This window comes from Nothobranchius furzeri, chromosome 15, assembly GCF_043380555.1.
Source record: "Nothobranchius furzeri strain GRZ-AD chromosome 15, NfurGRZ-RIMD1, whole genome shotgun sequence".
NCBI classification, from domain to species: domain Eukaryota; kingdom Metazoa; phylum Chordata; class Actinopteri; order Cyprinodontiformes; family Nothobranchiidae; genus Nothobranchius; species Nothobranchius furzeri.
In genome coordinates, this window is record NC_091755.1 from 33,274,993 (window position 1) to 33,298,223 (window position 23,231).

The window sequence follows — 23,231 nt, forward strand, 5'->3', positions numbered from 1 at the left end:
ATTGCATAAGAGCACCCAAAATCTTATTTTAAACATTTGACCAAAATAGATCATTTCTAAACATCCAGGCCAAGTGGATGTGAGGAATTTAATTTATTGAGCGTGTTTTTGAGAGAACACGTTGTGGGTGTGGGTGTGTGGATATGAGCCAATCATAGCATCTGGCTGAGAGATTTTATTTTAAAAAATTGTCTTCCTCAGTTTTAAATATCATTCCCTCACGCCTCTTAGTTCTGTGGCTGGCAGATTCAGAGCTATAATCTTCTATGAGTTAACTTGGAAAACCTTTTAAAGATATTTGAAAAGTTTGGAATTTAAACAAAAACAATCGCTCGCTTTCTTCATCAACTGGTTTCTTTGTTTTTTCCATTTTCATGCTACATACTTTTTGGTACATGGCTCAGAATTCTGATGATTTTCTGTAATTACAAGCTCTGAACATGACAGGAAGACAATCTGTCTCTTATAGTCCAGCCTTTACAGATACAACTAGAACGTTTTGAATTTCATCAAGATCTTCTCAGTGTACATCACATTTTCTGAATGCAAAATAATTTTGTATGAATTTTCTTGTTTTATAACTAAAAGTTTGAATATTGCACCACTAATCCAAATAAAGGGTCAGTAGAAAACGTATACCCAGACTGGATCTGATTGCACTCCCTCTCAGTCGCCGTAGCTTCAGGCATTCCTGAAAGAAGATACGTTGACATGTCAGAGTGAAAATAATACGTCTGAAAAAATAAATTAAGCTTTGATTCCATCTCTGGATTCTTGACTGATTTAGCAGGATTTTCTTTAGATTTTTCTGCAAGTACTTGTTTGTCCTTTTGTTTTTTACTTTCATTTCAGGAGTGAAAAGTGAAGTCTGTCTTATTACTGGAAGCTGGAGGCTTCCTGCAGTCTTTTTGTGTCTTGATAACTAACTTCAGCTGTGTGTAAGTACATGCATCTTGTTCCCTAATTGCTGCTTTGTTCCTCCTCCTCCCAGCTGAGCCCAAACCACAATCAGCCAAAATGATGATCTCAAGACCAAAAAAAAAAAAGAATCATCAGAACCAGAACAAGCCGGCCTGCTAAGGATGTAATTAGAAAACTCACTGATGCAAACATTTTCCCTTTCAGATCCAAACTTCAATTTAGCAATTTCTTAACTTTCTTCTCTCAAATCAGCTCTCCTGAGTCTAGCTGTCAAGCACTGTCTTGACTCCAGTGAACTCCATTATATGGCTTTCCTCCCTTATTTCCTGAGAAAAATGAAAAATGTATGAATCTCGAGGCACACACACACACAAGCACACACCAGCTGTCTCTTTGCTTTGTGCTCAAATTTGCTCTCCATTGGTTATTTCTGCCCTACCTCCCACATTGTGAATTCATGAACTTCTGCTCTGCCATTCCCAATCACCACTCAAGAACTTCCAGTCTGATTTGTCAAAGTGACGCTCTGTCGAGATGCCGTAAAGGGTTTTGCATTTCATCGGCACTGATGGCTCGAAGAGCATAATTTAGTCTTGGGAGAATTTCAAGAGGTGCAAAGAAAGTCCTTCAGTCGCACAATGATTCTTAAAAAAAGACATTTCTGAAGGGCTCTCCGTACATTTCAGAATGAATTATATTGTTGGAGGCCTTGGAGGTTGAGACTCAAACACAAGAGGATCTTTGTGGGATTTACAAGGAGCAGCAACATGTTTGAAAACCATGAGTGTTGCCTGTGATTAGTAATGACACAGAGCGTGGTTGGAGAAAGGAACTGTAAATCAGAGAAAAGGAAATTCAGTTTTTGTAATCATACGAGCTTCTCATGTTTCACTTTGAAACTTGTGGTGAAAGAAGCCGTTCTGATTTCAGCCAATTCAACTGACCAGTTTCTACGAAATACAGCAAACACGTGACAATGATGGTAAAAAGGCTGCTGCTTTTACAGTTAATTATTCAGCCCTCAAACACTCGACCCACTCGTGGCCTCTTCTGCTGCATTCCCACGTCCATTTGTCCTTCAGAATTAAACTGCCCTCGGCCAATCAGGAGCCTCCGAGGACTGAGAGATCTCAACGCAGCAAAGATGTCAGCCGAGCCAACTTTAATAAAAGCTGGTCACACACCTACATCGAATGTTATTTATGTGTTGTATATAAAGTTTCAGTTTTTCTTCTGTGGTTGTCAAAATAGCAGCAAACCTGAAGAAGAAAAAAAGCAATATTTTGACACAGATCTGTATATTCTTACATTTTTACGAATTTGGGTTTTAAACATATACATCCAGTTTAGGATTCTCAAAGCGGACTTAAAATATTGAGATTTGGAGAAATGATGACTTGGTGGCATATCAAACATGCTCATACAGTAAGAAATAAAATGTTGAATTTATTTAACCAAGTTATTTCAACTGGTTCCACTGAACCTAGTTACCTAAAAGTAAAGAGAAATACACATTGTTATATGTTGTTGAATAAAGGTTTATGCATATTACTCCTTACATAGGTTTGGTGAAACCAGTTGACATAACTTGGTTGAGTAAACTCAACATTTTATTACGTATTACTTATTGCTTTGTGTTTTGTTCTTCTGCAACATGAGGGACAGGGAATCCTAAACTCTACCAAAGACAACCAAAACAAAATTATTTTTGATAGCATCTTTATCCAAACTAAGAATTTTAGTAAATAATTATTTTTGAAATGTATGTGAATACGCCTGCACTGTTTAAATTACTGTAGTTCTTTTTAGTAGGAATACTGATAAAACATAGATTTTACTCTTATAACAGCCTTTTAATGTGAATTTGTATTGGAAAGGGTAAAAAAAAATAAAGTGACACAGTTTTTTTTAGGAAAAACTTTATTCGCTATTAACTAATAGACATGACCAGGGTAGATGTTTGTGTGAACGGGCAGGATAAAGTATTATTGACATTTTTAGTTTAATAAAATGTCATTTGAAATGATTTATGCATTGAAGGCAATCCAATTTCATGCAGATGCACCATGATTTATTTATTTATGAGACATTTTCCATCACATTAAAGCTTTTTCCATACCAGTGGTCAAAAACAGCATCACTGGAAACCTATTTTGACTTTTATGTTCAATGTCAATGCAAAGCCCCTTTTTAAAAGACCCATGCATCCTATTTTACTGCATATGTGAGATATCACCATAAAGCTCCAAACCAGGGCCAACAGAACAAACACTGGTAGTGTTTCCTGATTTTTGGAAACATAAAACCAAAGAATGTGAAGTGGAAAAATTCTTCCAACATGTTTGTCCACAAAAGATGCAAGGCGAGACCAGAAAGCAAAGTGGGAACATCTTTTTTTCATCAGCAGCTATTGATGTTTACTTGAAACAAAATCTGGACCTCAAGGAACAAAGTATCAGCTGAACGTAGGAGGCATCAGGACAGGAAGCTCTTTCATCCCTTGTCTCGGCCGTACATAAATGTTTACATCTGATGTCTTGGTAGATGTTTGATATCTTGTCGCTGCCCTTTTGACTTGTATGTGTCTCCAGAAACCCGGGATGCTAAATGCTTGGCTTGTGTGATTTTTAAGGCCAGCGTCTGGATGACAAGTTCTCAAAAATGCTGAATAGAATCAAATGGTGAGCTCAACAATGTGAGACGCGTTGTCACTCAAAGCGCCAGCGTTCCCAGCAAACCCCTCCTGTTTCCCACCGTCTGCCTCACAGCCTGTATGAAGCATGTATGGGAGTGTCTTTCATGCTATAAACAAGTGTTCCCAGATAAAGCGGGGTTGCGTCACCATTGACACCTTGAATGGCTCTTTCTCCTTCTGCCGTGACCCCAGTGTGCACTTATAAGCTTGCATGTGAATGGATGCATGTATGGAGGGGGGTGTTGAGAAAGTATCCTGCTACTTAATTAAACTACTGAGAATGTTGTCACAAGCAGGGGTTAAAAAAGGTCACCTTTTGGAGGGAAGACAAGTGTTAAGATTGATTTTTTCTTGTTCATTTATTACCAATAAATCTACGGGATTCTTTAGTCTTTATTCTGCTAGAAAAGTCAAGAGCCTCATGCTCAGCACGTCACACCCCAACGTCCCCGTTATGAGACTTTTATTCCTGTTTTAGGCCTCTTCACTCTACACTGAAAAAAATAATTGGCCCAAAAAGTAGACTTTAATTTAATTAGATGTAAACTCTCTATGGAATTTTGTTTTATAAAGTAAGTAAAAGATCCACTTTTAAGATAACCTGTCCTGTCTATGCTTATTTGACTTGTGTTTAACTATTTTAATAAATAACTGTTATTTATTGATTAATAAATACTGTGAGGACCCCTTCCCTCAGTCCTCATGCTAGTTGTGCCCCCCCCCCCCCTCCCTCTCAAGTCAAAACATCCATGCATGGGTCCACTTTGCCCCAGTCTGGTGGTGTCCAGGGTGTGATGCCTTTCAGTTAAACAGCCTTTGTTGACCAAAGTACAACATGGAAAAAACGGGCAGTAAACAAATGATCACAAAATGAATATACAACTCATATCAATAGAAATCAAACTTCAACAATGAAGAAAACATGTACTCGTCTCAAGTGATTTAAAATGATCAGTCATTTGAAATGTTTTAGCAGAAGTTGGCAGTTCCACAGAATTGGCATCACTACTGATTTTGCTCCATCACCTCTGTGATGTGACCAACTATAGCTGATCTTTGGATCTCAAAGCCATAGCAGGAGTGCTATAGAGGAATTGGGACAGGTGAGGAGGCATCAAGAAATGATTACTTTTAAAGGGGACATATTATGCAAAACTGATCTTTTGCATCCTTTTGGGCTCTCATGTGGGTCTCTACTGCCTCCACTCATTTTCTGTCAGTGTTTAGTTTCAGGAGATATATGCCTGAAACTCCTCTTTTGTGATGTCACAATCAGGGAAATTAGCAAAGAACCACCTCCCATGTGCATGAAATATATTCTGCTGGGGTAGCCAGGACTCTAGAGCCCTTTTCAGATAGACATTCTAGAACATGAGTGGACAATTCAGGCCGGTTTTTAACCAGAACTGTGTTTTCAGACACACCACTTTTGTACTGGAACTTGTCCTTTCGGCTGCTTTCACACAGCAGGGAAAAGTTCCAGATGTCTGAGGGGGTGGGAAGGCTGTACCCAGATATTGCGTAAACATAGTGCGGCGGGCGTACATGCGTCATTTACCCAAACAAAGCCATTCAGTCAAACATGGCAGACGAAGAGATATAATTCATCTCACTGATCAGACTTATGTTAAGCATAATTCTGCACACACGAAGACGCATAAGAGACCTGGATGATGAAGCTCAATGGTTAAAGGAATCACGGAAGCGCTCCGTCGCGCGTCTAGACGGTACCGTAGGAGGCGAGCTGCCGTGGTTCGCCGCATGCTACAGGAGCGAGCTATCTAGGTACGCACAGCGTCCCCCGGTCCCCTCCTCCTCCCCCTCCTCCCTGTCCGGAACTCTACCTCTCCAGTCTGAAGCAGCCACCTTGTCCGTGACAAGTCCGGACCTAGGGGCGTTGTCCGGTTTAATTATGGAAAACGTTTTTCGGATGTTTGTATTCAGACACAAAGGTCTTACGGACAGAGTTCCGAACATTTCCGTTTTTCATGGCCTGTCTGAAGGGGGCTTATGAGTCCCTCCCAGATATCAGAGCCTCTCAGCTTAAGGCAAACTGAATGGGTGACTGATGGGCGTCGCCAGCTCCAGCTTGTCTTCTTAAAGAGACAGAGCCCTGAAATGACTCAATCTGGAAAGAACTGAAAATGTCCAGAATAAAACAGCTGAAATTGTATTATGTGAGGGAAATTTAGTGCTAAGAACTTCATAAACATGTTCTATTGATCACAAAACTATAACTTAAGAAAAACAGTCATAATTCATCTAATAAAAAGTAAGAATCTGAACAGGAAAGGTTTTTCAAAATTCCCAGAATTCAGTGGAAAGCAGGGGACGTTGTACAAAGTGAAGGGGCTCAGGAGCTTTTAATGTCAAATATTAACAATAAAATCACCAATTTGTTTTTTGGAGAAGCTAATTCTGGAAACTAGTAAAACCTTTGATGTATTAATAAGAGAAAGTGGTTAGTAATTTAAACCAGTTTCCCTGTAATTATCTGTAAAATTGTTTCCAGGGAGTTTGCCGTTTGTCTCCAAATAATGAACTCGCGCCCGCGCTCCACCAGGTGCGGAGTGCTGTGCGTAAAGGAGGATCAAGCCTCTCTCTCTCTCTCTCTCTCTCTCTCTCTCTCTCTCTCTCTCTCTCTCTCTCTCTCTCTCTCTCTCTCTCTCTCTCTCTCTCTCTCGAAAAGGCGTGGTGTACTGTCGGGCTGCTGCTGGAAGTGAACTGCTGAACCATTTAGAGGCGAATGTGTGTGGATTTGCTCACCAGCCTCAGCAGAGCAGCAAAGAGGAATCCGTTTACGCGCGCAGGGGATGGCCAAACTCTTAACACCGGAACCGTGATGAGAATGATCAAATAAGTTTTTATTTTATTTTATTTGGATTTTATAGTTTAAATTTGCATAAATAAAACAGCAGAAATAACATAATGAGGGGATTTACACCTTTCTTCATCAATATAGTCGCGCTTCTCATCGCTTCCATTTCTTCAGCAAGCAAGATAAACGTGCCACGCCTGAGACTCACCTATAAAGGTAATAATCTAATCCATCCCTACACAGATGCTCATCACGACTGCGCGCTCGCGCGCGTGCGCAGGTGGTTGTGTTTATCACTTTTAACCATCAGGTGAGAATGAGAAATATCTATTCCTAGTTCAGTAGAAGTTTGTTTTCCTGCGTGAACTCTTCCATTTAGCGCCTGCTCTTGTTTTCCTTTTGGGCTTTTTTCCCTTCGCGGTGGTCAAGCTGGAAGCGTTTAATCCGGGTCGTTGTTTTGGCTACTGTTTCTGGGGTTTACGGGGGCGCGCAGGCAGGGTGCGCAGCCGGAGGAGATGTTGGCGGAGGTTCATCTCTGCGGTGAAACACACACCGGGGTGCGACCGTCTCATTAACAGTTTTATTAGTAACGGCCTAATTCCTAGAGAGTGTAACTTCATCATCTTTTAAACTCTTCAATCATACTGTCATGATTTTAATTATTTAACCATAAAATCTGAACAATTGCCTTCGACAGGTATGTTTTCACCAGTTCACACCCTTCCCAGTTTTCGGCTATGACTCATTCCAGAGATAATGAGCCAGTAAAGAAGTGTGCATAAAGTGATGTTGACTGCTGTTTCCAAACCAGACTCATTGTTTCACAGTTTAGCCCAAAGCGTATCTGCAATTATCATTGGCTGGATATCTCGCAGGATTTCCTCCCGTTCAAGAGAAAAGTCACAATGTGAGGCTTTTTGGCCTTCCTGGCTGGACTGGAAATAAACCAGTTACTGGTACTGGAGGCATGACGAAATGAGAAAACTTTATCACAGTTTATAAACAGCTGAAATCTAAAATCAAGAGGAGTCCGTCTGTATTGGCATTAAATAAAACTTTATGAGAAAAGAGCTCATCTGCAGCTTGTTAGTGTGATTGTGACTGATTGTAAAGCAGCTTGGGGGGTTGAGGAATTCTTAATACAATTTTAAGAACATTTCTTTTGGGTGGATTTTAAACCGTCACCTCCTATACAAGATTAGATAATTGATTGTTTAAGGTGCAGCATTATTTCAAAGGGAATCAGTTGAATTGAAACATAAAATGTAATTTTATCACCAACTTCAAACCAGTTTTGAACAGTTTATGTTATTTAGGGTTTATTTGATGTTTTTATTTGTATTTTGATAACAGGTGAAGGCAATCTGATGAGTTTTCATTGACATTAGTGTTTGGATTTTGTTACATTTCCAACACATTTGAGTTTTGAGGTCATAGAAAATCCTTATTTGAATAATTTCTCTCTTATTCTACAAAGATCTTTATCTTCCTGTTGCTGTTTACAGTTTTTAGGACATGGCCACCATGTTTATTGTGTTACATCTGGCTTCCTAATATGTTGAGGATCCTGTTAAGGTGACTCTATACAAAGTGGAGAAACCTCTCAGCAAGTATTTTTGCTCCAGATAAAACTTTATTGTTCTCACTTGCGAACAGAAACACTCGTGCATGACGAGGAGTGTGGGAAGAACTCTGCCTTTAAGATTCTAAGATTGTCTCTGTTTCCTGCCTCACTGACCTCCAACTTGACCTCACAGTTCGCCTTCTTTTACATATTTTCCCGTATGAGTTGACCCTCATTTTCTGTATCTTTTTGAGTAAATCTTTCTTCCCAATTCTTACTTTTTAATCCCACATTAGTTTGTACATCTCTTCACCTATCAGCCTCCTCTGTCATCATTATCCTCAGAAAGCCTGAGGCTGTTTGTACTATCAGGAGGATGTAGATGTAATTTAGCGGAAGGAAAAGCCGTCATTATCTAATTTCAATCAATTAGTGGGAGAATTCAAGCAGGAAGAAGGATGTTTTACCTCAGAACCATGCAGGCACATGTGTTCTTTCTAGTCTGCTGTCATCACCCCTGGTGTTTCTCTGCCTGCTTCATCACACACACACACACACACACACACACACACACACACACACACACACACACACACACACACACACACACACACACACATGAATGTTGAAGTCAGGGGGCACTTGAAACCTCAAATGCTCTCCTCATAGTCCTGCATCCAGAAAGGGTCTGCTTGTTTTTGCTTACAGCCTGTGAATTAATGTGTTTGTTTTCCCACTTGGCAGTGGCCAGATACATATACAGAGCCGAGCTCATTGTTCCATATTGGAGCAGAGTTAACCGTCACACGGAGTCAGACCAGAACTCCAGACATAAAGGAATGTAGGGTGGCTCTCCTCCTGTCATCTTCCAGCTCTTTTGTCTGTTCTCATCCATCTTCATCCATCTTTTACGCCTTATTCATAACAAATCCTCCAGCATTTCTCAAGTTCAGCTGACGAGCTCCCCAGCCTCTGATTTAGTCTGAAACTCATATCATAAATAAAATTTAAATAACACAGGAGAGAAACGTGGTCTGGATGGCAAGTTAATGAGGCCGTTTCACTCTTTCTGAAGAAGCAGAATGGATGCTGGAGGATTTAGTCAATCAGGAAATAATCATGTCCATAAAATTTTGCTGTAATAAGTAATCAATTGTCTATTGGTTAAAATAACTAATATGAGCAAAATGACATATTTGTGAAGTAAAAGTTGATTTGTTACTAAAGATGATCATGTCTTGAACTTCCAGATGAAGCCAATATTGTTTGTGTTGTTTTAGTGGGTTTATATCAATACACATACATACATCAGAAGTTTAGACACCCCTTAGAGAAGCCAAGAGCACCTGGCTGCAGACCTCCACTGTCAGGACCGTCAGGATGGGAAATGCACGGGATACATTTCAAAATAAAATGGCAAACATACATCCGATTGTACTATTTCAAAATAAATTCACGCATGCCCGGGACACATTTCAACATAAAATGCACACATACTTCCGGCCGTCACATTTCAAAATAAAATCCCAAATACAGTTTCGGTTGAATCGCTCTCCTCACAAATGCATTAATTATTTAATATTACGTAAAATCTATCAATTATTTCTCTGTAGTTCTTAGTTGTCATTCATTTAGTGGACTTTTGTTAGGTTTGTCATTTCTGTTCTGTGTTTTCCTTTATTGTTGCACAATGTGGTCATTATGATATATTCTGTCATAATCTAGGACAAAAAGCTATCCACAACGAAAATCTGTCACAGTGTGAGCGTCCTGTCACTGCGACCCGATTGATCATGCGCCCTGGCTAATTGGCCAAGGGGATGTCCCTTTGGCTGACTGGTTCAAGAGAAACTGGTAACCTGGTTAAAAAAGTATTACATAAAATAGCCTTCCATGTAGTTCCTGTTCATGACAGCAGGGGACTAAGAGTTGATGCTAACCTGACTTCATTGGCAAAACGAATAACTGATCTTAAACATTTAGGGAGAAACAAATTTATTCCAAACATGCAATATGATTGTTTCTTACTTTTTCAATGAATACACTTTCAAACATTTAAAAATAGATATCTGTGTGTTTAAAGAGTAAATGATGGATGAACAGTTGGAACTGTGACAACTTACTTGAATCTATATGCATCATGTGAAAAAGCGTGTATAAAGACTTGAGACAATCTGAGGATTTCTGTTGTGCTGTGTCTGCACGTCTGTGAAGCACTGACTTGTAGAATTTTGTTGAGTAGGAGTAAAATGTGTGTTTGATTGCATTTGTTCATCTGAGAAACATCTGTGTCAACCGAACTGATGGAATGTGTTTGTTTTAATTGCTTGTGGCACTCTGGCAGCCACAAATGAAGTTTGTGCACATGATGTAGACATCTGATTGCCTTGGTGTGTCCGTTTTGTGGCGTGTCAGCAGTATTTTTCACGTTTGACTGGCTGCAGATGGAGATATCAGCAACAGACAGAAAAGGAGCACTGACCGTAATTGTGTGTGAGCTGAGGAGGTGAAGATAAACATGGAGTCGGATAGGACATCTTAAATGGAAGCTGGGGCAAAATATAGTTGCATGAAGGAGAAGAAGAAGAAATAGTTAACCATGTTTGGTTTTTTTGGCTACTCAGAATTTTAATTGGAACTGGTGACCTGTCCAGGGTGTCCCCTAGCACTCAGCAGGAGGGAAGCAGCAGCTTCCAACAACCCGTAGGAAAAAGGGGTTAAAGAAAGTGAATATAGAGAATAAAAGAAAGCTCACATACCACCTGAAAAAAGTTCAAGAACTTATGGAAACAGGTGAAACAAGTCTTGTTGATTAGATTTTTGTTTGGCACTGAACCAGAACTTGTCATGCTGATAAAGCACAAATGTTTCTGCAGGCAACTTCTCATGTGTATGAAAAAAATTAAATGAGGCACAAAACTTGGCATAAAGACTTAAAATCAACTAAAAAAATTAAGTGTATTTTTTGTGGTTCCCTTCTCTCACATAAGTGGAAAAAAGTGCCTTTAAAATCAACTAATACAGATGGTTTTGAACACTAATATATTGCAATGTTTTTATTAAGCACAACTTTCCAATTTGTTATGTTTCAAAGCAAAACTAAAGAAGTTTCCCCACTTCTCCCTCCTACTGGTTGAAAACAGAATTACATCTGTCATAAACAACTCCGCAGCAGCCCGCTGTAGCTAGTGCTAACGAGTTAATGCTAACAAGTGCCAGTACTAAATAAAAAAAATTCACACTGTTAGACAAAAAATGAATCATTATTACTTACAAGTCCAGTAGCAACAAAGCCAGGCCACCATAAGTCCGTGATTTTGTAGCCTCCTCTAGCTATCTCAGATTGTAGGCCAAGCTGATGTTCACTCTATTAGCTACTGGAAATGTAAACGGTTAATGTCGTAAAGCAGGTAGAGACCTCCCACTAGTGAACCTACCCGTGCCACAAAAGCATTAAGTGCAGTTTCTAGCCAGCGGGAGGCTACAGGATGCTATCTGATGTGAAGTTGTTCAGGTTTATGGCTCGATAATCACTGAAACCAGTATAAAAAGGAACACTCTAAAGTAAAAAAAAAAAACAACTCTGCTGCTTTAAAAACTAACTTGACAAAATAGATTTTGGGTCTTTGCATTTCTTGAGCTCTTGTGTTGCATCAGATCTCTAAAATATCTATCTCTGATAATGATTGCACATCCAGTACCAGAGATTTCATCATTATCTTCATAAATGGCTTTATTTGTAGTTGCAGATTTTTGTGAAAGATAGAATAGGCCACCTGCTGTTACTTGGATGCAACCTCCTTTTAATTAGAGCTTCAAGTCCATTTTAGTGAGTTGTTGTTCATACTTTGGTATTTTTCCCTACATCACAGATCATAAAATTGTTGTTTTTTCCTGTTTGAGAATTAATTATTTAAAAAAAAGCAAATGATCAGTACATTGCAAGTTGTAACTGTTTAAACAGCAAAAGGCCTTTAGTAGTTGTCGAGACAGTGTCACAGGAGAATTGGCCCATGCTGAAATCTGATTGGCTCCCTGAAGTGCCCTCGTCCTGTCACTCATCTGTCATTTGCACGATGAGTTGAACATATGTAAAATCTGAACATAGGTGAATGCAATTCCAAGTCCAAACACTAGTGATGCAAATGAGCCAAAAATAAATTTCCAGCATGAGGTCTTGTATAAAGATGTTGGACGAATACTTGGCCCCCTATAAATATTATGGCCCCTCCACATCCCCCTCCTCACATAGATCTGCCACTGGGAAAAGCCCTAAAGGTTTATCGAATGCATCTTCAGCTGTTACCCGTTTTAAAACAGACTGATGCTGTGAAAGTATAAATAAAGTGATCTGACTACCTTTTGATAAACACCTTCTAGTTAATCCCAGAAGATAAATGTCACACCACAACACACCCTCGATGGTTCAAGGCCAGTCTGATAAACTCCTGCTTGACTTAAAGAGCTTAGTGTCGGTGCGAAGCACGTCTCGATAAACACGGCACCAGCATCCTGAAAGGTCAAAGTTCACAGGTCCTACAAGGCTTAACTTCTTCAACAAGGACTGGGCCATGAATTAAAGCATGTGCCTCCAATGTTGGCAGGAACCAGTGAGCTGTGAGAGAGAGAATGCCCATGAAAGAGAGGAGTTTCGGAGATAAGACAAAAGAGGCAACGGATGAATGAAAGATCTGTTATAGTGTAGAGGAAGTGGAGAGTGATGGATCCAACAAGGTCTTAATTTAGAGGAGGAGAGTGAAAGAGGAGCCTCAGACAAGATGGAAATACCAGCAGGGTGTAGATAAAGAGGAGGTCGTGGTGGAGAGATAAATGGATTAAAAAAGACGAGACAAGAAAAGATAGGAGGCTGAAGGAGTGGAGACGGATATAACAGTGGTGCAGGAATGATGGATGGATGGATCCAGGAAGATGAGTAGCTAACCTGAGGCCCGAGGAACACTAGTCTCCTTTGAGGAGTGAAAGTTGAGGGTTCAAGTCCCAACAATGTGGCTCTGAGTGTCTGTCATGTAGATTACTGAGTACTCTGCTTACACAGGAACCGCGTGCACGGGTGTGCGTGTGCGTGTGTGTGTGTGTGTGTGTGTGTGTGTGTGTGTGTGTGTGTTTTAGGCACACAGCTGGCGTGTTCTTCTATTTCTTTTCTTTGCTAGATATTTATGTCTACCTGCTGTTATTCATCTCACGTGTTAAAATAAAGATTAGATTGATGTGTGTGTGTGTGGTTTAACCAGAGATGGCTCCAAAATCAACCTCCACATCCTCAGCACGATGGTTGTTTTAACACGAACCTTTCAAATCACAGCAGCAGACCCTGACCAAAGAGGGTTCAAGGCCTCAAAAGTATTTATATAATCTTCTTCAACTCTGCCACACCCTTATTTGTCAAAACACGCAGCAGGTTTCTCCCCAGCTGCTCTCATTAGGCTGGAGTCTCTTTTGGCTCTCATACCAGTTGGAGCTTCTTGAAAGCAATCCATCTCAGAAGTTTGCAAGAGTAGAAACTTGTATCCCTAAATTCCTGTTCTTGCCTGTCAAAGCAGAATTTGATATCGATAAGAGCTTTATAGCGACTAATTGTGGATTTATTATTATTATTGTTGTTTTAAACTTGGATGAGAAAAGAGGATGATGGCAGCAACAACAGAAACCGGAATAGCAGCTGCAAATCAGTTTGTCAGCTTTAATCTTTGAAACTGAGGAAGCCAATAAGAACAGCTGAGAGTCATTCCCAACATCGACTCTGAGTCATAACAGATCATACTTGTGTGAGTGTTTTGAAGATGTTACCAAAACGGCTTAGTTTAAAACTATGGCATGAAAGATGAGGAGTGATATACATCATTCAAAGGTCTTCTTCTATAAAGCTCACTATTCTCTAGCATCTTCTATAAACAGGAGGTTAAACGCCACAACTAAACATTGGCCAAGCATCCATAGATGGCAAATCTTTAGACTTTATTCAAACAAACACCACATCTTTATCTCATTAGGTGAGGTTCACTTAGATGCATGTACTTGTTCTTTATGAAATATGACCGGTCTTTCTGAGTTTCATATGTTTATGTATTTAGCAGACGCTTTTGTCCAAAGCGACTTTACAAGTGATAATTGGCATGTTGCCCATGAGGCTAAAAACAACAATAACAACAACAACTTGGCATCAATCATGGAGAGGAGGGAACAAGGAGTGGACAGTAGAGAGGGGGGACGTGCAGACGGAAGGTGAAAATGGTCTTCTACCCCTATTTCCTGCATTAGCTGCCAACTCGCCCATCTTGGCTAGGACTGTGGAAAACATGATTCAGCTTCCAGGAGAGAGTATAAGCTAACTATTAGCCTTAACTCAACAACATGGAAAACTCTTTCAGGCTTGTGTTATTTGTGGAGATTAAACATCAACATTGCCAAGCGAATGGAGGAAGCGGAGTCTCGTTTTTGTTAGCCAATCATAGGCGATATGTCAGAACGTCATGAATAATAATGAGTAAAACTCTAAATCCTGCTGTTTTCTGCCTCCCCCCTTAACTTCTACTTCCTGAAACAGCAGTGCAAGAGTTTTGTCTGCAATGACTCACAAAGCATTCATTCATAGTAGATACTGCTGCAAATGTCTTCAAGTGATGAGCATACTTTTTAGTTACCTGATTTTTGCATAAACATAAAGCTCCTAGAATCAAGTGATGGAACAATTTTGTTTTACCCTCTCAGTCTCAAAATAAGTTTTGATAAAACAACAAACAACTAAGTCCTTCAGGGGTACTTCTGAGTTAAAAAATGCTCATGATATTTATATGTCGATGGGAGTAACCAGGTAGGGTTTAACGTTGCAAATCTGCAATGCCTGCCTCCAGAGGGTTAAAAAGAAAGGAACAAAATCCACATTAGTGGATTTACATTAAAATTAGGCCCAAGAGTCGGTCAAGCTTATCAAGTTTGCAGACAACACCACCGTCGTCGGACTCATCTCTGCCTACAGCACGGAGATCGAACGACTGGTGTCCTGGTGAAGCCACAACGACCTGGTGCTAAACGTGGAGGTTGTTGTGGACTTTAAAAGCACACAGCCCCACTCCCCCATTACCCTGTCTGACACTCCCATCACGATGGTGGACTCTTGTCGCTTCCTGGGCACCACCATCACCCAGGACCTCAAGTGGGAACCCACCATCACCTTCACCACAAAAAAGGCCCAGCAGAGGATGTACTTCCTGAGGCAGCTGAAGATATTCAACCTAAAAGTAGTCGATGAGGCAGTTCTACACCGCAATCATCGAGTCCATCCTCACCTCCAGGATATTGAGGCGTGCAGGTCGGATCACGGCAGACCCGTTTCACCCAGAACAGTCTCTTCGAGTCACTCCCATCAGGCAGGAGGCTCAGATCCATTCGGACTAGAACCTCTTGTCGTGTGAAATCTGCAGCTACTAGGATTTATACAACAAACCCTCTTTAAATGAGGTTATGAAAAATGAATGACTTGTTTTAAAAGACATTGATATAAAATGATTTTTCTTGGACTGGTTGATGATGACTTACTGGAAAATTGCATAAAATTAGGAAAAAAAACATCTGATTTAAAGGTGTTACTTTGGAAGATGGTTTTCATAACTTATACAGAAGTCTTATCCATCAGCTATATTTTATATTATATTTCATGTTTTGCCGCAGGGCCAGGGCAGCTTCACACAGATGTCTGAAGTGTTTAAACTCAAACCACTTGTTTGTCCCAGTGTGTCTTTAATCTATAACACGTGTTTGATTCCAAGCCTTTCATCATTTGTCCGAAGTTCCCTGTGTCTGCTTTCAAATGCCTAATTAAAAGCCTGAACAAATACATTTTTAATGAAACGCGTGAGGTTAGTGGAATTTTCGACCTACAGAAAAAAAGGCACGATTTTCTTTGGATTCATCCATTACTGGAGTTCTGGTAATGATGGATAAGATTTCAAGATCAGGACTAAATGTAAATAAGAAATGTCCATTGCAAATGAAGACAAAATAAGAAACTTGAAGCACATTTTGAAATTCCACACAACTAAATGCAAACAGCTCCTTTAGAACCAGCAAAGCTTTTGACAAATCTTGTTGTATCACATAAACTCGATACCATTTAATCACAGACATCAAACACTGTTTAGCAGCTTTTCCAGTAAAGACATGTATCGAACATGAATGTTTAATTTTGATGTCAAAACAGTGAAAACTGAAGTTCTTTAACCAAGTCTGAAGCTTACTAAACAAAGCAGTTTTATTCTTAAAACGTGACGTGTGTGCAATCACGCGAGAAGCCTTGAAGACCTTCATATTGATGTGTAATTTCTGAGCGACTCACCAAGAGCTCATAAGCTTCATCGTCCCAATAGCTGCTGGCTAAAGTCAGAATAATCAGACAGCAGGAGGACTGGAAACCTGTGTAACTTGTTCTAAGGACAATTTTAATGTCACTGACATAAATGTTTGTAGTTCATAGTCACCTAAAGCTTCTGAAACCTCTAAGAAATCACAGAAAAGTATTGGTCCTAAGCACAACTAATGCTGATCTTGGCCAAGTGCATGCTGGGATATGAGAGAATAGATGTCCTGCCAGTGTGCATTAGTAGTCCAACAGGAGATGGGAACAGTTTTTCAAAGCTCTGTTTCTTTGACTGTGAAAGATGATTAACGTTAGTTTTTCTTGCATTAAAACAAAAGAAAGCATTACATATTAATGCTGAACTTTCCTAGAGAAATCAAGTGAACAGGAAAATCAAACACAAAGAAACAAAGATGAGTCTTTTCATGTTGTTTTACTGTTCTGCCGTTTAGCGTTTTTGCTGAGAGCCAAAGTTGTTGGAGAAAAAGGACAGGGTTGATGGGAACCTCCTTGAATTTAAGATGGGGACAAATGCTCTAAAAAAACAACCAATAGGTTCCTCAGGAGCTGCAGCAAACAGATTTACAGCAAATGTCTTGACTGTGTTGTGACAATTATATAGCAGAGTGTGGATAAGGAGGTACCGATTTCATGTGTTTAGTTTCCTGCTTTGCCCCTACTGGTTTAAAGTGGAACTACAACATAAATGATCATTGGCAATTCAGAAATAAATAAAGTTAAGACTTTGCTTGCTAATGTTTTAGGTGGTTTGAAACTGAAACCAATGAGTGTAAGCTGCACCAATGTTCACTCTGGATTCACCCCTGCCTAGTTCACACTTTTGCTCCAAAGACATTTCTTTCAGCCTTTTATTTCAAGGCTCCACCATTATGTCAACATAAAGCAAACTTCTCCTTGTGCTTTTTATTGAGAACCAGCCAACTTAAAAAGCTAACTACTAGCCTTCATCCTAGCGGTAAGCGGCAGTAAAGTAGGAAGAGACCTCTGTAGTGAACCGTCCCATGCCACTAAAGCATTAGGTGCAGTTTATGGCCAGCAGAGGGCTGCAGAGTGCTGTCCCATATGAATATGCTCAAGTTTACGGCTCAAGAACCACTGAACCAGTTAGAAAGCAATAAAGCGTTTAAGTCTTCAGTGTTGCTTACATAGCAAGAGTCACTTCAAGGCCAAGTTCATTGAAGAACTGTTTAGCATGCAGGACAAATGTGAAACTAGTCTAATACCCCTATGTCCTGCATTTGCTGCTAATAGAAAATAGACAGGGAAATGCTCGGATCACAAACGTTGCTCAGACCTACGTCACACTGTCATTCACTCACCCACCTTGGCTCGTGGCAGGGAAGGCTGTTGCTGATTTATCATCCAGGAGAGAGTAGAGCATGGCTAAGCTAGTAGAAGCTAACTATTAGCATGACCAACTCCACAACATGGCAGAAGTCCTTTAGGTGTGTGTTATTTGTGGAGATAAAAGGTAAATGTCTCAAAACAAACAGTCGGCGTCCTGCTGCTGCTGCTGTCCAATCAGAATTAAGATGTCCAAATATCAGGAAATAAGATTCCAAATTCTGCCCCCCTCTGCTCTGGCTCGCTTCTAGTTTTTGAAACGGGAGCGCCAGAGCTTTTCTTTGAAGATTGAGTCACAAGGCATTCCTTCATAGACCACTGCAAATGTATTGTAAGAACAAACAAGTGAACAAGCGAATTTCCCCACTGTGGGATCAATAAAGTCTATTCTATTCTAAATTAACATGGTCTTTAAACTTCAATGTGCTTTCAAAATCCAAACCGAGAGCGCTTTTGTAAATGACTCAGACTTGTGAGCAACAAACTCCTTCCTATACCATCATGCTCTACTTATCGGTTTGTTTACATTTTCTAACTGGGACAATGGAGGCACAAAATAGAAGTTAAAACAAATTTCAGGTTTAAGCTGTGTTGCAATAAAAAAAAAGCCCTACATTTTCTGGAAATGGGTTGACCAGCAGGTGCTGTGCTGTTTTCAGTTAAACCCGTGTGAGTCCAAAGGAGATTTGGCTGAACTGTTTGCAACACGAGAGTTTTACAGGGAGATGGAGGCTTCAGATCACACAGCGAAGCGGTGACAGATGTGTGTAAAGATGTTAATTAGAAAAGTGAAGTCCAAGAAGAAAATCAGGGAATGATGAGGCATCGGTTTTTCTTTAACGTGAATTTAAATAGGGACTGATGAAGGGATGGAAAGAAGAGCATTAGAAACAGAAGTGCGAAGAGATGAGTTGGTGTGGTTGAGTTTTAGTAGTTTGGTTTTTAAAGTAAAGACGATATTAAGCAAAAGATAAAAAATAGAGAATATGTGGATAAAGGAATTGTAAACTGCCATTAGTGAAGAAAAATGAGAGACAAAAGGAGAAAGAAATGTTGAAATGGAGGCAAACTGAGGGTGAGGCTCAGCGTTTGATGAGGTAACATCCTTTGCTGTGTTTTGATTGGCTCAAGAGGGAGGGTCCAGTAACAGGAATTGTGTTAGCTGCTCTGAAACCACAAAGAGATGCTTTAAATCTCTAAATGCAAGAGAGAAAAAATTAAAAGTTGGTGAGAGTAAAAACAGATGATGTAATGGTGAACAAAAGTTAGCCAAGAGAAGAAGAAGCAATCCTTATCTAACTTTTTATCTAGTTATCACATTCCCATGTGAGTTATAGTTTGAGCTGCAAGAGGAAATTATCATCTCTGAGGAGCGGGAACCATTTGGCAGGATATTCCAGGATTAAATCTGTCATCACTTATCTGTCCTGCAGTGTGTCTGCCAGTAAGAATCCATGCAAGTTTAAACAATGACAGCAAAGTCTGCTGAGGTCAAAAAGCCGTGAATCCATCCCTTCGAAAGGAGTTACTAAGAAAATTGATGTGGATGGCATTAAAATAAAGTGTTTTCATTCTTCACCTTCATAGTCAATGCTTAGATATAAGATTATTCTATTGAATAAATAAATAACTTATAAAGTTTTAAGGGTTAACACACAATTATAGATTTAATTTCTGCTCTGGTGAGCACAATAAAAACAATGTAAGGGAGAAAAAATAATAAAAAGTTTAAAAAAAAAACATTGAGTAGGATGATCTGGAGGAGGTGTGATGGGAGTGGTGAGAAGACCTGAGACGGCTTTTTTGTGCATGCAGCAGATTCCTGAAATACTTGACACTGCAATAATATACAGCCGAGCTCTAATGATACCCTGGGAAGTCTGCCGGTGGTGTAATGAGTCTAATGAAACGGTGAGAGTGTGTTTGGGTGTCAGAGCTCAAGAAAATAAAACGTCAATGAGCAATATTTACAGAAACTGAGTTTTGTCAGCTCAGAGGTGAAAAGATGTGACTGACGCAGAGATTTATTTATTCATGGTGTGTGTGTGTGTGTGTGTGTGTGTGTGTGTGTGTGTGTGTGTGTGTGTGTGTGTGCGTGTGTGTGTGTGTGTGTGTGTGTGCGTGCGTGCGTGTGTGTGTGTGTGTGTGTGTGTGTGTGTGTGTCTTCCATGCATTTGGGGTGCAGGAGGTCTAATAGGCTTCAGATGTGTCCTTCTCTCCTACTGAGCCAACAATAACACAGATACCGATCATGCATGTGTGTGTGCAGATATATGCATGAGCATAAACCCGCCTGCAGTTTAAGCAGGCTTACCCTGTGAATCTGCCCAATTTGTATATTAGAGATGTCAGTTTATGATTAAGGGGCGTCTTTTGTTACTCATTGACTTCTCAAGTTGTGTTCTTGTTTGATTAAACTAGTATTTTTACACAGATGTGGACATTAAATCTATCATAACCCATATGTTTTAGACACATTAATTGAATAATGAAGGTAATAACCTGACATGTTTTGTGTCATGCCAGCTCATTCTCAGAGTTAAAGGTTTATATAGAAGTGCTTAATAAAGCATAATAACTGTCAAGCTTTAAATAATAAATATTTACTGGAAAATGTTTTCAGCAATACAAATTTAGCCCTTAAACAAACAAATTTTTAAAGTTATTTTGTTACATTTTGAATCCACTACTTTAGCCTAAAGCTTAAAGGAGACAATGTGCAAAACTCACCTTTTGCATGTTATTTTTCTACTAAGTGGGTCACCACTGCCTCTATAAACACCCCAAATGTGGAAAAAATAAGTCCGTTTTCTGCTAGTGTTTATTTTTTAGGAATTTTGTGCCTAAAACAAACAGTGTCCAAAGACTCCAAGTTTGTGATGTCACAACAGGGGTCCACCTCTCTCGTGCAAGAGGGCTGCTGCTGCTGCTGGAGTATTAGCTCTACTCTGAGCCCTCCCAGATATCGGAGCTTCTCTGCAGATAGCAGCCTGAGCAAGGGTATGGGAGGGCGTGGTCAACTCCAGCTTGTTGTCTTAAAGTGACAGAGCACTAAAATGACTCCTTACTGAAAATTTAAAGAATAAAACTGCAGAAATCACTTGATGTGAGATGGATTTAGAGCAAAACAGTTTGAGTGAGTTTGATATCAGCCATCGACCAAGTATTATAACTCATAAATAAATTCATAGATGTCAGCTTTAAGTTGTAGCAGATGCAACTTATTTTTTTACATTTACGTGTTTTACTCTTTAAGAAAACAACATATAACAATACATTTGAAATGATAGAAGTAGGGGTCAAACAGCATTCTGAAAATGAAAATGATGTTCACACAGAGGCAGAAAACACAATTAGAAAACAGCAAAACATTTATCATGTAGACATTTCATCGGTTTGCTTTGTTAATAATACTGATTTGTATCAGGAACAGTGGAGGTTACGTTAAGGTCTGAATAACAAAGTAAACCTCTGGAGACAATTGACTCTAAGTAAGGAAATTATTATTCCTCCCATGAATGCTAGAAGATCCATCAAACTCTGGATTGTCGAGGCAGTCACGGCTGCACAAACGGGACCTTCCTGTTGGAGTCAAAAACTGTAGGAACACTAAACCTGGCATAAGCCTCATGCTCTTTGACTCTGGTTAAATGCGACTTTTTGACTGCAATAAAGAAAAAATATGCACAAAATTTCATTTGAAAGCATATTTCCCACATCTTCCCAATGGGACAACAGTAGCTCAGGAGCAGGTTTTCCAGTAATTGGAAGGTTGCAGGTTTGATCCTGGCTCTGGCCAGAGATTGCTGCTGTTGTGTCCTTGGGCAAGACACTTAACCTGCTTTGCCTGCTAGTGGTGGTCAGAGGGACCAATGGTGCCAGTGTTCGGCAGGCCTTGCCTCTGTCAGTGTGCCCCAGGGCAGCTGTAGCTACATCGAAGCTCTTCCCCACCAGCGTGTGAATTACTGAGTGTGTTGTGAAGCGCCTTGGGGGGTTACCGTTTCACACAGAGTAGGAGCTGGACTGATTGTGCTCTGAGGCTGTGTTGCAGTGATGCATCTAAACGTTTCTTCATTGAAGATGATGCAAAAAAAGGGCTTACATATGTTGTTCTAATCTTTGAAACTAACATTTTGCATAATTTCATGCAGTGTCACAAGATCCTACGTGATCTCTTAGCAACTGGATTTGTGGATGATAATTCAGTCTTTTACACCGAATGTCTCCTTTTGTTCTCAACGTACATCTAGTGATTCATGCAGTGTTTTGCGAATAAGCACATGCATTCATTTTTCAGCTTTTTGGTGGCACGTGATAATTAAATAAAATGTATCATTGCCTCTAAGGAACATTTGGGAAATTTGTTCATCTTTTACTTGGTCAATATTTCACTAAACTAGTGAGGGGAACCAGTTGGGATCATTGGCACCAACAACACAAACGGGGAGCTGATTAGAGGGAGGGGTCAGGGTCTTGTGAGACCTTGATGGCCTCATCAGTGACTCGAAGAAAGGTCCAGTTGTTCCAACTAGACCTTCAAGTACACCAGAGGTTCTTACCACAGATGCCCCCCCCCCCCCCCCCCAAAAAAAAGAGAACCTGAAAACAGCTATGGCTCCTTCGAGGAAAACTCTGTGAGCAGCGTTTGGTTTCTCATATCTATTCATCTTCCAGTGGGATCTGTGCAAAAAAAAAAAAAAGTCTAGACTGGAAACAGAAAGATTGATATTCTACTCTACATGCTGTCTGGAGCCCCTGGAGACCTTGAACTTCATGATCTTTGACGGTTAGAGGAAGTCACAACACTGTAAAAACACTGACCGAAATCTCAAATATATCAACTTCCAGCAAATTGATAAAAAATAATTAGAATAAAGCTTTTCTGAATTAAAATTAGCTGAGAAAACATTTCCAACTGCATTGGTGCAGAACAAAAGTCTCTGGAGTCATTCTTTGTTCATATGACTCTTTGAGTCTTATAGACTGATTACGTTTCATTGGTTGTGAGATAGAGCTATCGTGTTAGCTCCCAGGTCGAGTAAAAAATAAACAGCGGCAGTCAATAAGATGTCCACATGTCTCTCATCAGTGTGACAGCCACATCTGTAGGCTCACTAAGCAGAGCGTGCATTAAAAGATTGCACCAACATCCTTGCAGTTGTTGTGGCTGTTTGGTGCAAACACAGAAGTTCAACACGATGGGCCCAGATGCTTCGATTTGGCACATTTGATGTTTGTCGATGCAGCCTCGACCCACTGCCTGCAGGGAAATGATACACGTTGAAGACAGATGTTGCTCTATGGATGCTGTCAGGACTTTTCAGCAGTGGTCTGTGGGCACAGGATGGATAAAAAAAAAGGCAAAACGGAAAAAGATCAAGTTTCAAAAGATCAAGGCAGGAAGACAGACTGACGCGAGAGATGAAACCGAAGATTTAAAAAGGACTTTGAGAGGAAAACTAATGAGAGAGGACTTGAAAGATGAATAAACGGA

The 23,231-nt window shown here is 40.0% G+C and overlaps 1 protein-coding gene across 1 annotated transcript in view; it reads left to right on the forward strand.

Moving 5' to 3' along the window:
- The first annotated feature begins 6,351 nt into the window (after positions 1–6,351).
- Positions 6,352–23,231, forward strand: part of sema3bl (sema domain, immunoglobulin domain (Ig), short basic domain, secreted, (semaphorin) 3bl) — a 79,878-nt gene continuing 62,998 nt past the window's right edge. Inside the window, exon 1 of the mRNA XM_015967390.3 lies at positions 6,352–6,650. Coding sequence (XP_015822876.1) covers positions 6,545–6,650 — 106 coding nt within the window. The 5' untranslated portion in view covers positions 6,352–6,544. The remainder of the gene's footprint in view (positions 6,651–23,231) is intronic.